Genomic DNA, 18,468 nt, shown 5'->3' on the forward strand with positions numbered 1-18,468 from the left:
CGCTCTGCGCGCCTGTATGGCGAATCCGGAATTTTTAGCCGTAAGTTTGGTTAGATGTACTACGGCATCTGAAACAAACGCATTAGCTTGCTTAAGGGTTCTAACTTTGCTCAAAGCCTCATCCAATGGCTCTGTGCGAATCGCCTCTTCCAGAGACTCAAACCAGAATGCCGCTGCAGCCGTGACAGGCGCAATGCATGGCTGCAATATAAAACCCTGTTGAACAAACATTTTCTTAAGATAACCCTCTAATTTTTTATCCATTGGATCTGAGAAAGCACAGCTATCCTCCACCGGGATAGTGGTACGCTTGGCTAACGTAGAAACTGCTCCCTCCACCTTAGGGACCGTCTGCCATAAGTCTCGTGTGGTGGCGTCTATAGGGAACATTTTTCTAAATATCGGGGGAGGGGAAAAAGGCACACCGGGTCTATTCCACTCCTTACTAATAATTTCTGTAAGTCTTTTTGGTATAGGAAAAACGTCAGTACACACCGGTACCGCATAGTATCTATCCAACCTACACAATTTCTCTGGAATTGCCACCGTGTCGCAATCATTCAGAGCCGCTAATACCTCCCCTAGTAACACACGGAGGTTCTCAAGCTTAAATTTAAAATTTTAAATTTCTGAATCCGGTCTTCCGGGATCAGAACCGTCACTGACAGAATGAAGCTCACCGTCCTCATGTTCTGCAAATTGTGACGCAGTATCAGACATGGCTCTCGTGTCATCAGCGCGCTCTGTCCTTAACCCAGAGCTATCGCGTTTGCCCCTTAATTCGGGCATATTATATAATACTTCTTTCATAACATTAGCCATATCATGTAAAGTGATTTGTAAGGGCCCCGAGCGGGAGACGCAGGTACTGACACGTGAGGAGAGTTAGGCGGCATAACTTCCCCCTCGTTGTCTGGTGATAGTTTCTTTATCGGTACAGATTGACTTTTATTCAAAGCAATATCAATACAATTGGTACACATCGTTCTATTGGGCTCCACATTGGCTTTTGAACATGATGAACAAACAGTTTCCTCTGAATCAGACATGTTTAAACAGACTTAGCAATGAAACTAGCAAGCTTGGAAATCACTTTCAATAAGTTTACAAGCAATATAAAAAACACTGCAGCGCTTCAAAAATATAGATATAATTAAACAATTCTTAACAAGAAGTGTATTATTAGCAGAGGATTGCACCCATTAGCAAAATGATGATTAACCCCTCAATACCCAAAACGGATAAAACAGATATCAATTAAGATTTAACGCTTTTAATCACAGTCAAGCAGACTGTCACAGATCTGCTGTGACTGATTACCTCCCTCACAAATGAATTTTGCAGACCCCTGAGCTCTCTAGAGACGTCCTGGATCAAGGAGGAAGAAGCAGGAAGACTGTGCTAGAATTGTAACTGCGCAACAAGGCGCTAAAACAAGGTCCCTCCCACTCCTATCACAACAGTGGGAGCCCTGATATAACGGTTTCCATGCAGAAAAATATGTTAGCCATGTGGAAAAAAATCATGCCCAAAGAGATTTATCACCAAAGTACCTCACAAAAACGAATAACATGCCAGTAAACGTTTTATTAAAAAACAACATTTTCCAATGTCATGCAAAGTTATCACTAAGCCTGCTACCAGTCGCTACCACTGCAGATAAGGCTTAAGTATTATTTCAGTTTTAACAGTATTTTCTCAGTCAAATTCTAGTCCCTAGAAAATAACTAGACTGCGCATACATTTATCAGCCTGATACCAGTTGCCACTACTGCATTTAAGGCTGTACTTACATCATACGGTAACAGCAGTATTTTCTTAGTCAATTCCATTCCCAGAAAATAAAGTACTGCCCATACCTCATTAGCGGAGGACCCCGCATGCTATCCCCAGTTTCTGAAGTTACCCCACTCCTCAGAATGTCGAGAACAGCCAGTGGATCTTAGTTACGCCTGCTAAGATCATAGAAACAAACGCAGGCAGTTTCTTCTTCCAAATACTGCCTGAGATAGAAAAACAGCACACTCCGGTGCCATTTAAAATAACAAACTTTTGATTGAAGAATAGATAAGTAAAAACTCCAGCTTCTCTCGCGACCTCCTTCTTTGTTGAGGGTTGCAAGAGAATGACTGGGTATGACATGTGAGGGGAGGAGCTATATAGCAGCTCTGCTTGGGTGATCCTCTTGCAACTTCCTGTTGGGAAGGAGAATATATCCCATAAGTAATGGATGACCCGTGGACTGAACACACTTAACAAGAGAAACATAGGTTTGTTTTGAAAATTGTTTTTATACATATTTAACCTTTAACCTTTGTTTTTAGGGTTGGTTACAAGTATTTTTCTGTATCATCAGATTTCTGGGCATATCCCGCCCCCCCCCCCCCTCACATTTTCTATTATTGCAGCTCTGGCTCATAATATCAGCTGTCTGGTGTGAAATGACACTAATCAGCTAAACTGCTTTTTACTTTCAATCTCACTATTCCTCCTTATACCCAGCTTAATTATTATTATTAACCTTCCTCAGAAAGCGTCTATCTAGCTGACTTTTCCTAAATAGATACAATTTAGTAACTTGTCTCACTCTGGGCACTTCTAACCTAGTCGTATAAGAATACTTCATAAGCCACACATAATTAAAGAAACATTAAACACTTTGAAATGGTATAAAATAATTAATTTTATATATATATATATATATATATATATATATATATATATATATATATATATATATCTGCAATATACTTTCATTATTTATTTTGTCCCCATTTCCTGTAATTACATTCTGAAATTGTGAGCTTTTCCATTTCTGTTAGAAATGGAAGTGCAGAACACTTATATTCCACCCAGCCATTGGCTGTACACTCGAGTGACCGATTTGTAACTGTCTCTAATTGGCCACACAGAAAAGGTAACCTAAGTTGCAGTGCAACAGTGCAGCTCCCATTGTTTTATAGACACTAAGAACCAAGGGGTTTATTGTGGGTGTTTGCACGCTTCAGGTTTTTCGCTCGTATTACAAGTTGAAAGTAAACGTGATCGCTTGAACGCAATTGAAGTTATTGCGCGTTGGGATAGTGCATCCTCAGAGCTCTGGTTAACTGTTTCGCAAAACAAAAAAATGTCACAAAACACATAAAGAATAAATTACAAAGTACAGTAAGATTATCTTATAAAAATATTGCACAAAAAAGTTTACAAGGGCTCAAAGATATGAGGTCTCGCAGGTGTTAGAAAAAAAAGGCAGGCAAAGGACTTTAACTTAGAGATACATAGATATACATTGCTAAATATATTTATGTGTACATATGTATTTATGCATTTATATGTGTATATATGTATTTACAGACATATATACACATATAAACACATAAATACATATGTTCACATATATAGACATATATATAGTAGTGAATTGGAACCCTTTGCAGTTACATTTTTGTTTTTTTAAAAGATAGATAATCCCTTAATTACCCATTCCTTAGTTTTGCATAACCAACACAGTTAAATTAATACACTTTTTACGTCTGTAATTACCTTGTATCTAAGCCTCTGCAGACTACCCCCTTATTTCCCTTCTTTTGACAGACTTGCATTTTAGCCAATCAGTGCTCACTCCTCGGCAAATTCACGTGCATGAGCTCAATGTTATCTATATGTAACACATAAATTAATGCCCTCTAGTTGTGAAAAACTTTCAAATGCAGAGGTGGCCTTCAAGGTCTAAGAAATTAAAATATGAGCCTCCTAGGTTTAGCTTTCAACTAAGAATACCAAAGGAACAAAGCAAAATTGGTGATAAAAGTAAACTGGAAAGTTGTTTAAAATAACATGCCCTATCTGAATCATGAAAGTTTTTTTGGACTTGACTGTCCCTTTAAGTAGATAAAAAAAAATGAAAAAAGCATATTAATTCAATATTCATATTTAATAAAGTGTTATACTCTGTATTTACTGTAAATATGTATTTATAAATAGATATTCCTATATATATATCTATATCTATACCTATATATAATCATGTGTGTGTGTGTATATATATATATATATATATATATATATATTTTTTTTATATATGTTTATATATATATATATATATATATAATGTTTATATATACAGATATATATATGTATAGATGTACAGGTGGCCCTCGTTTTACAACGGTTCAATTTACACCGTTTCAGAATAACAACCTTTTTTTCCAGTCATGTGACTGCTATTGAAAAGCATTGAGAAGCAGAGCATTTATTAAAATAGCCAGTAGATGGAGCTGTCCGCTTGTGTTGTAGCAAAGCCAATCAAGCTGAAATTAATCAGTTTAACCAGACCTGAGCTATCAAGCAGATTTCAAAGGAACAAGATCTTCCTGTCTATAAATCAGTCCAGATTGGAATGCATAGAAAGAACTGTTTGCAAAAAATGCAAGTGAAGTCTGAGTTGTGTGATTATTTTATTAGGTTTATAATGCTGTTTAGCAAATGTTTTTGTTAATTTAACTTAGTTTAATTTTATATTCTGTGTTGTGTGATTATTTTATTAGGTTTATAATGCTGTTTAGCATTTAAAGTCTTCATTTCAAAGCTTTAAAAATACTGTATTAGGTGTTACTTATGACAATTTTGAGAGGGGCCTGGAACCTATCTCCCTCACTTCCCATTGACTTACATTATAAACTGGGTTTCAATTTACAATGATTTCAATTTACAACCATTCCTTCTGGAACCTAACCCCGGCGTAAACTGAGGGCTACCTGTATATTGTACAAAATAAAATCATATATATATATATATATATATATATATATATATATATATATATATATATATATATAAATATGTATTTATGAATAAATAGAACATATTCTGTCGGGTTAGAGCACTTGAGAAAATGCAGTAGGGTTTGTGCACGGGTGTTTTTTCCCCCCACTTTTTTGCTACCTTGACTTCTATGGGGGAATACGTTAATACGCATGTGATATTCTAAGTTCGCATCAAGTGATATTCTAAGCAGGCATCCGGTTTGTGCGCAAGTTTAATCTTGTAACGTGAGCGCTACCTGACACACGCAAAAAAATTACTTCTAGCGGATTTATCACGTAAACGGGATCATTAAATACTGCTCCACTTGTAATCTGGCCCTAAAACTTTACACTTATTTTGTCAATATTTTTAAAGCTAATAAAACTTTAAAAAAATTACCTACATGTTATTCTCAGACTAATCTTTTCTGCATCATTCTATCTAGTAATTATTTAGGGCCAGAATACGAGTGGAGCTCAAAATTGTGCTTTCACAAGCGCGATATTTGTGCTCCACTCAGTAATACTGGCGCACACAAATGTGCGCTGGTATTACAAGTAAATCGCAATGCAAACACAAGCTTTTGTTTGCATTGCATGGAATCTTTGCGCTCACAAGAGCACGTTTCCATTGGCTCCAATGCTGATGCCAATAGACACGGCACACAGAACCTAGTGCAGTGAAGGGTGTAAGTTGTGCAGCGTTGGGCAGCATATTTAACATTTATATGTACATAAATATATACATATATATTTGTGTGTTTATATGTGCATATACACATATTAAGGAGAATATATATCAAGATAAAGTCAGTGAAAAACCTTTTTACTTTTAGCTGTGCTCCACTGGTTGAAGCAGTGTATGATAGAAACTATATTCACAGTATACCCAACTATAACAGATTCTGTAAGACCTTTTCACATATATATGTATATAAATATATAACCAATACAATTTGCACTTCTCAATATTGGTAATACAAAATGAGCCCAGTAATACACTTAAAAGGCTATATAAGCCTAAATCCATACTTTATCCTCCTGAGATTGTATGTTTCCTGTATAGGTTAACATACTCCTGTGTGTAATGATCCCTTAGAATCTCGCTCTGAGTCTGGTTCCGCCTTTCTCTTGGACTGTTGTAGCCTGTCCGTCCACTGGATACAAAATTCTGTGAATGAAAGAAGGGAACAGGCGCACCCAGCAACTAAGGGTATCAATTTATTTAGATCACACACATATGCACACTAAATTGCACTTATTAGACATTAAAGGTTAAAAGCCTCAATAGGAAATCCTTTTTGGAGAGTCCTATACACGCTCACAAAGTCACCAAGTCTTATGGCATATGTCCGTAATAGCGAAAGGACGGATAGGGTTTAACAGATGTAATCCCAAGCTCAGGTTTCAGCCCTCCTTTCTCCCCGTAATAATGGATCTCTTTACTTTGCAGCACTCCTCTCCTACTCCATAAGACCTGGTGACTTTGTGCGCGTGTATGGGACTCTCCAAAAAGGATTTCCTATTGAGGCTTTTAACTTTTAATGTCTACTAAGTGCAATATAGTGTGCATATGTGTGTTACCTAAATAAATTGATACAGTGAATCGCTGGGTGCGCCTGTTCCCTTCTTTCATTCAAAGATAAAGTGAATGTGTGATATATACTGGAGTGTCAAAAAGATATAAATATAATGACAATAGCAAATCTGGAGTGGGTACTGTGAACATCCTGTACAAAGTCTTAAACCAAGTCTTTGACACCCCCTGGACTATAGAAAATACTTCTTAGAGGCAAAAATACCATTAAATGTGCACCCCTGTATTCAAAATACCTGTGGGGTGACACGGATCTTAGTTTCCCTGGAACGCTAAGTTCACACAGCAGCCAGTATTTACGGTATGAAAATGGACTGTATCGCCTTGCACATACCTCAAAGTAGCCTCATATGTCGTGTCACCCCTTTGTCTTTACGGGATATAAGGTGGTGATTACCTGCCCATGTATTCTGGCCATGCCCTCTGTTGCTCTTTCGATGCTTCTATGGCATAGCCGCCAAGCTAGGTGATGTCACAGCAGGGGGTGTGTGTCTTCTGACCCAATCCATGGATACTAAACGCAGTGCACCAAGTATTGAGTGTGGAGTGCCAGTATAGCAATGCAGAAAAAAAGAACTGAACTGAACTCCGCTCAAAGAATGTATATAAAACTTAATATTTATTGGCATTAGCAACATTAAAAATTAAAAAAGGAAACAGCCAAACAAGATGGTGTTTAACGCAGCACAACTGACTTACGCATTTCGGCTTACCGCCGTATTCATAGCCTGGCTTGTGTATTACACTTACAAACTTAAATAATCATTAAAACACTGCTATTGGTTAAGAGTTAGGCGTAACACCACCAACACCTGTGAATGACAGCTGAATTGTAATGATCCAATAGGACCCGGTACATATGTGATAGTGTTCAATATTGCTAATACACATAATACAATATAATATAGTGTTCCTGGATATATGATACAAAGCATAATGTCACATTACATGGAAAAGTGCTTATCCAGAGTAATAAAATGACATGACAAAAACACACTCACAGTGTGTGATAACTAGTAACAGTGCAGAATAATGTGTCCTTACAAAATACATAATATGTCCATACATGTATAAATGTATACACGCTAGACTTAATAGACACTGCAAATCAATGGACTTATATCAAAGGGCTACTTGAGAAACAGAATGTCATGTACCTAATAATTTGTTTGTGATTATAATTTGCAATTTAAAATGTGTACTTTAAAGGACCTGTAAAACTGAAATATAGAGCACCAGAGACCTACAAAACCTCTTACTCCAAAAATTTATAAGATCATATCGGGAGTTCAGGCCGTCCAGTACTCTAGTCCTCAGATTAAACATCCAAAAAGCTTCTCTATTGGCCAGGATTATGTCAATATCCCCACCTCTTCTCCGTTTTGTAACTCTCTCAATAGCACACCACTTGAAGATTTTAAATTCACAATTGTGAATTTCTACTAAGTGGCGTACAAGAGGTGTGGATGCTCTCCCCTGGCCTATAGTGGAGAAGTGTTCCCGGATCCTGTTTTTTATGTCCCTGGACGTGAGTCCTATATACTGGAACTTGCATGGTTCACACTTTATCATGTATATGACATGAGTAGTCATGAAATTCATACAGGATTTTATGTCAAATCTTTCTTCTGTTGCGAAAGATGTAAATGATTTGTTTTTGTCGACATGTTCACACGGTTTACACTTTTTGTGGCTGCAGCCATACATCCCTAATCTGGTTAGCCATGAGCTGGTGACAGTGGATTTTTGTTTTAATTGTGTAGGCGAAAGTAGGGAACCAAGAGTTGGGCTTTTTCTGGCACTGCATCTGATCCCTTCTTGGACAACTTCTCTCAAGTGATCATCAGCAGCTAAAATTGGGAAGTGTTTACGTATTATGGAAGTTATCTGGTATCTGGGGGAACTGGGTACTGTAACTTGTTACAAAGTTGATACCGTTAAAAATTTGTGTTTTCCTAGTACCTTCCTGTAAAAGAGATTGTCTAGCCTCTACCTGATTTCATGCTTTGGTGATCAATTTCTGTGGATATCCTCTTTCTTTTAATCTTTTGGTAAGATCTTCAAATTGTACAATAAACTCCTACCTGTCTGTACAGTTCCGTTTGAGATGGGTGAATTGCCCCTTGGCCACTGCTGCTGCTGTGTGTCTGGGGATAGGGTCTCTATTGGAGCACCTATCCCAATGGCTAGATATGTTACTACAGCCACTTGTAACCATGTTGCCGTCTTACATTAGAGACACGAAACACGTTCTCAATATGGTGGAGAACCTTGAATGGAAAGATTCCTTCACATGGATTACAGAAGATCTTACCAAAAGATTAAAAGAAACAGGGTATCCACAGAAAGTGATCACCAAAGCAAGAAATTAGGTAGAGGCTAGACAATCTCTTTTACAGGAAGGTACTAGGAAATTTTAGCTGCTGATGATCACTTGAGAGAAGTTGTCCAAGAAGGGATCAGATGCAGTGCCAGAAAAAGCCCAACTCTTGGTTCCCTACTTTCAACCTACACAATTAAAACAAAAAGCCACTGTCACCAGCTCATGGCTAACCAGTTTAGGGATGTATGGCTGCGGCCACAAAACGCGTAAACCTTGTGTACATGTCGACAAAAACAAAACATTTACATCTTTCGCAACAGGAGAAAGATTTGACATAAAATCCTGTATGAATTTCATGACTACTCAGGTCATATACATGATCAAGTGTGAACCATGCAGGGTCCAGTATATAGGACTCATGAGTAAGCGCCTGTAGGAGGCACGAAACGCGTCATACACACGCCTTTGTCCACACCATACCTGTCTGTGAGTAACATTGATGGATTGTTCCGTCTGCATTGGATTGGTATTTACCATGTTTATATTCCAATAAACTGTGGATTTTTTACTTGCAACAACACTTGTGTGCAGTGCCTGCTATTTCTTCTACTCCTATATAGGACTCACGTCTAGGGACATAAAAACCAGGATCCGGGAACACTTCTCCACTAAAGGCCAGGGGAGAACATCCACCCTTCTTGTACACCACTTTGTAGAAATTCACAATTGTGAATTAAAAACCTTCAAGGTGTGCCTTCAACCGAAAAGAGGTGGGGATATTGACAGACTCCTGGCCAAGAGAGAAGCTTTTTGGATGTTTAATTTGAGGACTAGAGTATCGGACGGCCTCAACTCCCGATATGATCTTATAAACTTTTAGGAGTAAGAGGTTTTGTAGGTCTCTGGTGCTCTATATTTCAGTTTTACAGGTCCTTTAAAGTACACATTTTAAATTGCAAATTACAATCACAAACAAATTATTAGGTACATGACTTTCTGATTCTCAAGTAGCCCTTTTGAGATAAGTCCATTGATTTGCAGTGTCTATTAAGTCTAGCGTGTATACATTTATACAGGTATGGACATATTATGTATTTTGTAAGGACACATTATTCTGCACTGTTACTAGTTATCACACGCTGTGAGTGTGTTTTTGTCATGGCATTTTATTACTCTGGATAAGCACTTTTCAATGTAATGTGACATTATGCTTTGTATCATATATCCAGGGACACTATTGAACACTGTCACATATGTACCGGGTCCTAATGGATCATTACAATACAGCTGTCATTCACAGGTGTGGGTGGTGTTACGCCTAACTCTTAACCAATAGCAGTGTTTTAATGATTATTTAAGTTTGTAAGAGTAATACACAAGCCAGGCTATGAATACGGTGGTAAGTCGAAATGCGCGAGCCAGTTGTGCTGCGTTAAACACCATCTTGTTTGGCTGTTTCCTTTTTTCATTTTTAATGTTGCTAATGCCAATAAATGTTAAATTTTATATACATTCTTTGAGCGGAGTTCAGTTCTTTTTTTATACACATATTAACACATAAATACCAATCACCTAGATTACAAGTTTTGCATTGCGGCTTGTAACGCTGAAAATATGGCATTTTCAGTGTTAAAACTGCACCGCAGCTATTACAAGTGTTGTCGGTATAGGTGTACCGCACACCTTTTAGCCTGTAACGCAACGTCAGTACCGCACTCGTTAAAATTAAGTTTTTTTCTTGGGACTCCCATAGCGCTGGTATTACGAGTTTTGCGTTCTGGCTAAAAAGTGAGCGTTGCAGCCTAAAACGACAAGATCTGAACCGCCATCTAAAGTCAGTAATTATGAGTTTTACACTACAAAGCTGTAGCATAAAACTCATAACTAATGTTTTACAAAGTACACTAAACACCAATAAACTACCTATTAACCCCTAAACCGAGGCCCTCCTGCATCGCAAACACTATAATAATGTATTAACCCCTATTCCGTCGCTCCCCGACATCGTCACCACTATAATAAACTTATTAACCCCTAAACCGCCGCCCTCCCGCATCGCAAACACTTTAAATATTATTAACCCCTAATCTGCCGTCCGCCCACACCGCCGCTATAATAAACCTATTAACCCCTAAACCACAAGCCCCCAACAACAAAATATACTAAAAAAAACTATTAACCCCTAAACCGAAAGCCCCCACAATGAAATATACTAAAATAAACTATTAACCCCTAAACCGAAAGCCCCCACCACGAAATAAACTAATTTAAACTAGTAACCCCTAAACCTAACGACCCCCTAACTTTATATTAAAATTACAATTTCCCTAGCTTAAATTCAATTAAAACTTATAAATAAACAAACAAGAAGGCGCCCATAGCGTAATATGTTCCAATGCAAATTAAGGGGTTTATATGTAGATAAAATACACTCACATTTAGTAAAGCAATTAAAACGTACCTGTCAAATTAAGACAAAAAACATTTAAACTAAAAATTAAACTATTATAATTATTAAACTAAAATTAAACTAACTACCAATTAAATAATACTAAACTACCAATAAAAAATCACTACTAAAAAAACTACAAAAAGTATTTAATTACAAAAAAACAAACACTAAATTACGAAAAATAACAAACAAATTATCAAAAATAAAAAAGAAATACACCTAATCTAATAGCCCTATCAAAATAAAAAAGCCCCCTCAAAATAAAAAAAAACCTTAGTCTACAATAAACTACCAATGACCCTTAAAAGGGCCTTTTGTGGGGCATTACCCCAAAGATATCAGCTCTTTTACCTGTAAAAAAAATACAAACACACCGCCAACAGTAAAACCCACCACCCAACCAACCCCTTAAATAAAAAAAACTATCTAAAAAAACCTAAGCTACCCATTGCCCTGAAAAGGGCATTTGTATGGGCATTGCCCTTAAAAGGGCATTTAGCTCTATTACTGCCCAGACCCTAAACTAAATGATAAAACCGGCCCAATAAACCCTTAAAAAAACCTAACACTAACCCCCTGATGATCCACTTACAGTTTTTGAAGTCCCGCTTGAAGGATCTTCATCCAGCCGGCGAAGTCATCATCCATGCAGCAAGAAGTCTTCATCCAGGCAGCCTCTTCTATCTTCATCTAGCCGGCGAAGTCCTCATCCAGGCGACAAGAAGTCTTCATCCAGGGGGCCTCTTCGATCTTTATACAGCCGGCGTGGAGCAGGTCCATAATGAAGACATCTGGCGCGGAGCAACCTCTTCATACGGTCGCCGCCATACACTGAATCTTCAAGGCAAGGGACGCGATTGAAGATGGCATCCCTTGCATTCCTATTGGCTGAAAATTTTGAATCAGCCAATAGGAATAAGGGCTGCTAAGATCCTATTGGCTGTTCAAATCAGCCAATAGGATTTATGCAGCTCTCATTCTATTGGCTAATTCGAATTAACCAATAGAATGAGAGCTGCTTAAATCCTCTTGGTTTATTTGAACAGCCAATAGGATTTTAGCAGCCAATAGGAATGCAAGGGACGCCATCTTAAATCGCGTTCCTTGCATTAAAGATTCAGTGTACGGCGGCGACCGTATGAAGAGGATGCTCCGCGCTGGATGTCTTCAGGATGGACCCTCTCCGTGCTGGCTGGATGAAGATAGAAGAGGCCGTCTGGATGAAGACTTCTTGCCGCCTGGATGAAGACTTTGCCGGGATGAAGATAGTTCAAGCCGGACTTCAAAAACTGTAAGTGGATCGTCAGGGGGTTAGTGTTAGGCTTTTTTAAGGGTTTATTGGTGGGTTTTATCTTTTAGTTTAGGTTCTCGGCAGTAAAAGAGCTAAATGCCCTTTTAAGGTTTTAGTGCAAGGCAGGTTAGGTTTTATTTCACAGGTAAGTTTGTATTTATTTTAACTAGGTAGTTAGTAAATAGTTAATAGCTATTTACTAACTAGTCTACCTAGTTAAAATAAATACAAACTTAGCTGTGAAATAAAAATAAAACCTAAGCTAGATACAATATAACTATTAGTTATATTGTAGCTAGCTTAGGTTTTATTTCACAGGTAAGTAAGTATTTAGTTTTAACTAGGCATTATTTAGTTAATAATTGTAAATTTTATTTAGATCTAATTTAATTATGTTAAAGTTAGGGGGGTTAGGTTTAGAGTTAGGGTTAGGTTTAGGGGTTAATACATTTTAATTTAGCTTGTTGCGGTGTGGGGGGCTGGCGGTTTAGGGGTTAATAGGTTTATTTAGTTAATAATTGTAAATTTAATTTAGCTATATTTTTATTATGTTAAAGTTAGGGGGTGTTAGGGTTAGGTTTAGAGTTACGTTAGGGCTAGGGTTACGTTAGGGTTAGGGTTACGTTACGGTTAGGTTTAGGGGTTAAAATAGTTTAATTTAGCTTGTTGCGATGTGGGGGGCTGGCGGTTTAGGGGTTAATAAATGTAGTATAGTGGCGGCGATATCGGGAGTGGCAGATTAGGGGTTAATAACTGTAGGCAAGTGTCAGCGATATTGGGGGCAGCAGATTAGGGATGATTAGACTCTGGGTTTATGTTAGAGTGTTAGGTTTAAACAGTATTTTTATTTCCCCATAGACATCAATGGGGCTGCGTTACGAAAATTTTGTTTCCGCGATCGCAGGTGTTAGACTTTTTTTTTGCCGGCTCCCTCCATTGATGTCTATGGGGAAGCGTGCACCAGCACGTCAAACACAGTGCTCGTTTTGGGAGCGGTATGGAGCTTAAAATCTCCATCTCGCCTGCACAAGCAGTGTTTTTTAAACTTGTAATAGCAGCGCTATAGGGAATTAAATAACACCACTTTTGTGGCGTTCTTTAATTTCTTTATAGCACTCAAAACTCGTAATCTAGGTGAATGTAAATAAACTTATCCATATATGTTTACTGTGATAACACAGTACCTTACTTTTGATATTTTTTATTTTCATAAATGAACTGTACACTTTATTTTAGGGGAAATTGGGAGACATTATTTTTTATTAACCAGAGATCTGATCTCTGGTTTAAAGAATTTGAGAGCAAAGTGCTACTGCAAGCTTGCGGTAGCATTAACCAGCCACTTTTTATGGCTGGTTATTTAACGTGCATCCATAAACGGACGAATTTGCCCATTTACAGACGCACTTTAAAATTGTGCTCCACTTTGTAATACTAGCGCATGATAATGTGTGCTGATTATACAAGTTAATCGCAATTGCTAGGAAGCATTGCGTTCACAAGCGCATGCTTCCATAGGCTCTTATGGGAGCCTCATTCACAGATGGCATCAGAACCTTGCGCAGCGAAGGAGTAAGAAGCTCAGCGATGGGCAGCATTTTTTTATATATATGTATATTCTTATATACATATACATTTATGTGTTATTATGTGTATATACACATATTAACACATAATAAATATATATGTATATAAGAATATACATATATATTTACATTGCAGTCTATGAGAACACACAGTTCCAGTAGACTGCAATGTAAAGGCACTTTTCAGTGCATTTTATTTTCGAACACCCCACTCCTACCAACTTTAAAGCCCCAAAACTAACTAGTGTCGTTTTTTATTTAGTTAAAAAAATGCTATTTATTTGTTTTTTTCTAAAAAAACAACAACTACAAAGCCCTCTATTTTGAGGGCATTTGGGGCTCTTTTAGAAAATTAACCAGAGATCTAATCTTTTAATTTTCGGAGTGCTAATTGCTATTACAAGCTCGCAGTGTTTAATGTCCCTTTAACGAAGAAGTCATTTCTTGCATTAGGAGGGAAACCTCTTTTGTAGCCTAGCTGATGTCCAATTGACACTTTCTTAACACTGTAGTAGAATTATAATTTTATTTTAGAAATTTAACAGAGGGATCACAGGAGTCCCTTTTTGTTTTTTATTTGAGAGGTGGGTTTCATGTATGTAGGTTTAGATGTAAAAAATAACGTCTTAAAAACAAGTACCTTTCAGTGTAGCAGCATTTGGGTATAATCATTTTTATAGCGCCATTTATATAACATATTCTCTTCTCAGTAGACAAATACAATTAGCATATCTGTAATTTGTCTCTGACATTGTTAAAAAAAAAAACACTTCAAATTACTTATTTTGTGTACCATGTTTTTTCAAGGGCAATTGAATATTTAATAAAATACATAATTATAACCGTTAAGAATTGCAATATAATTTTAATGCAAAATACTTTAATGTGCCAGAGTTTGGTATAATACTTATTTAAATTGAACCTGTAATGTATTTGTCTATTTTTCATTTTGACCTTGTGTTTGAATATGGAAGGTAATGCAATATGTGTTCTTGGGTTTTAATTAGGTTCACCCTTGGGTAACAAAGAATGGAGAGGATCTTTTACCACTTGAAGAAGAGCACTGCACTATTGTAGAAGTAACAGAAGAGGAAGTGAAAAATTCCGTCAAACTCATCCCAAGTTTGACAACAGTGGTACGGAAACCAAAAAATATTTTTATTTCTATACAGTGCAGTTATTGCATCAGCTTTTCTTATATGTAGTAGTTTATTTTTGTAAGTTTCCCTTTTGGGTCTGTCACCCAGGCTGCTCAGGGGTTAACTGTCTGGGTTGCTGGGAACTATGCAGCTGTCTGTAAGTATTATGGGCTGTGGGGTTCACAGTGACTTTGGATGTGTATCCTGTCCAGTCTAAGAGTGCGGTCCATTTCTGTGTTTTGTATTTACTTAAGGGAATTTACAAAGGCGTGTGGCACCCTGGTGTTGGTTAGCAAAGTGTTTGAAAGTATGTGTTGTTTAGCTGCTTTATTAGGGACCCAGCAGGAGAGAGGAACCTTAACATTATCCTGGGCTTATTTCTTTTGCGCCAAATGTCACTTACTCTCACATTTTTGCTTTTAAATATTACTGTGTGCTTGCTAGTGAGTGCCAGATTTTCTGTGTGTTGTGTGTAACAATCCAAGGTATTGCTCTAGACCCATTTTGAATATTTCATGCCACCATTTGGCTGCCAAATGTGATCATAAAAAAATGTTAACTTTTTCACAAACTTTGGGTTTGTCGCTTGTACAGTCATAACACGAATGGTTGTAAAAGCTACAAATATAGAAAGTGCAGGCACTGCTCAGTGTGATGTAGATAAAAACAATCCTTTATTAAGACTTCATAAAAAAATCTATCATATAGGCAGACTAAAAGACATAAAGATACTGGCCTGACGCGTTTCGCTTGACATCTCCCTGAATTATTGGTGTTGACCCTGAATTTATAGCACATTATTGCCACATATCCTTAATGTTTCATCAGCTTGGAACCTAAAATCAGCTACATTATTACGCAGATTTGCTGCATTATCCTAGACTGAGGGCAAAAAAAAATAGTTTGTAATGTGTGAAGTCAAAAATGTATTTTTGAAATTCTAGAGACATTTTTGGTGCAATTTTTTTTGCGATGTCACGCAAATGACTGACCTAGTTTTCTTGCGAAAATATAATTTTCACTTTATCAATCTTAACTTTAGCCACTGGTAAATGGTTTTATTGTTTTTATCCTATTATAACAGAATAAATTAATCACGTGATTGTTTGTTAAGGATGTTATTTCTTATATATTAATGTTATTTATATTTTGTCCCTTCTTTGGCTCTCTTTCATCAAGGAAGATTGCCTGTTTTTTTTGGAGGTTATCTTTGTTCTTTTTAGTACACTTGTTTCAATTGCAATTTAAATTATTTTACTTTCTAATAAATTTGTATATACCTTTTTGTTATTTAATTAATTATTATTCTTCAGGTTATGCGCCTTGTTGTGGGCAATTTCTAACCATAGATACAGCCATTACAGTAAGAAAAATACATTTTTCCTTTCTCCCTCCAGACAAACAATATCTCTTTATTTTTCACTACCTCGCAACCTACAAATTGGCGAGATTAAAAACAGTGAATATTGCATGCTTCACTTTTCATAAATATATGAGAACTGCAAATATATACAGGCATTTTAATATGCCAATAGAGATTAATGCAAGAATTAGGCATTTCCAGACAACTTATTTGCATATATTAAAGACTTGCAAACGGTCATGAGTCAGTTTGTTCTCACATATGAAAATTTGCGACTTTATTGGCGCATAACCTTTCATAAATATGGTGATATAATTTGTGAACTTTTTTCGACAACAAACGTGAGAATTTTCTTTATTCTCGCTTTGATAAATTTTGCCCTCAGTAGTAGTAGTGATACTACCACGTTTACCTAGCTGAATATCTAGCTGAAACTGGTAGGGATCTGTCCAGAATGTCTTGGTGCTGGACAGCCATCAGGCTGGAGGGCACCACAACCAACTTCCATATTCTCTTCATCTCCATTTTTTTCCCCCCATTATTGTTATTATAACAACGGTTAGACAATATTGATCACATTGACTGCTCTAAGTAATTTTATGTTTTGTCAATCTATTTTTCCAGATAAAATAAAACCTTTGCATGCAGCAATGCAGATCATCAGTATAGGGCATGGATGAAAAGAGTTAATATACATCTGTTATACAGCATTCACTATTTATAGTATAGCAGTAGCCTTTACTTTCAGTTATGAGTCACAGTGCTTCACATTTCATGTTGACTCAGCTCACCTTGAAGTACCTCACGCAAATGATGTTCTATGTGAAAGTGCCTGGATGCTATTCATTTCTTTAAATATAGCATGAATCAAGTAGTGTGAATTCCTTGTCTGCAAATTATGTATCACTGGTCATATTTATTAGCTGGGCTTATTGTTGATCTATTGTAATTACAATATTTTGCAGTAGTAGTATTGTTTGTAGTTTGTAGCTGTTCTTCAGAGGCCAAAATACAATTATTTGTATGAATTGAATTGTCAACATAGACTGACCTGCTGCAATTAAATTGTCATCTTATCCTTTTAACACTAAATTACCAAAAACATCAAATCAAACAAGTTAAAGGGATATTAAAGTGATTTTTATCTATTTATAGTATATTACAGCAGTTAAATACTGAGGGCCAGATTACAAGTGGAGCGTTATCGTTAGAGTGAGGAGCGTAAACAAGATAACAGTGTTCTTTATGATCAAATCCATATTATAAGTGGTGCACTGTTAAAATTATTGCAAATTTGTTTGCACAAACCCGCGGTCATTTACGCCTTGAACGGTTTTATGCGCTCGTATTACAAGTTGAAAGTAAATGTGAACGCACAAACACAATCTCATTTACCTCTCAAACCTTTTACGCGACCTGAAAGATCTTTTTTCTCCGGAGTAAACAGTTGGACTAAACTAATCTATGAACCCCTAAACCGCCACCCCACATCACAAACTACCTTTTTACACTATAAACCCCTAAACTACCACACACCCCACCGCAAAGGAAGCTTCTACACTGTTAACCCCTAAACCGCCACCCCCCTCACTGCAAAGTAAGCTTCTACACTATTAACCCCTAAACTGCCAGCCCCCACATCGCAAAATCCACTCTACACTATTAACCCCTAAATCACCAGCCCCCTAATGCAAAATAACCCACTAAAATCTAAAACCCCTAACCTAACACCCCTGAAGTTAACCAAAAATAGACTAACCTTACCTTTACCATAAAAAATGAACTACTTTTAAAAAAAAAACTTACCTGTGAAAGTAAAAAAAAATCTAATCTTACCTTTTAAAAAAACAAAAAACCTACTATTACAATAAAACAAAATTACATTACTTTAAATTCTGCACATAGTAGCTCG

The 18,468-nt window shown here is 36.8% G+C and overlaps 1 protein-coding gene across 1 annotated transcript in view; it reads left to right on the forward strand.

Annotated features, from left to right (window-relative positions):
- CAMKK1 (calcium/calmodulin dependent protein kinase kinase 1) overlaps nucleotides 1-18,468 on the forward strand; it is an 882,751-nt gene that overhangs the window by 694,227 nt on the left and 170,056 nt on the right. The window contains exon 15 of the mRNA XM_053707509.1: nucleotides 15,062-15,190. Coding sequence (XP_053563484.1) covers nucleotides 15,062-15,190 — 129 coding nt within the window. The remainder of the gene's footprint in view (nucleotides 1-15,061; nucleotides 15,191-18,468) is intronic.

This window comes from Bombina bombina, chromosome 3, assembly GCF_027579735.1.
Source record: "Bombina bombina isolate aBomBom1 chromosome 3, aBomBom1.pri, whole genome shotgun sequence".
Lineage (NCBI taxonomy): Eukaryota > Metazoa > Chordata > Amphibia > Anura > Bombinatoridae > Bombina > Bombina bombina.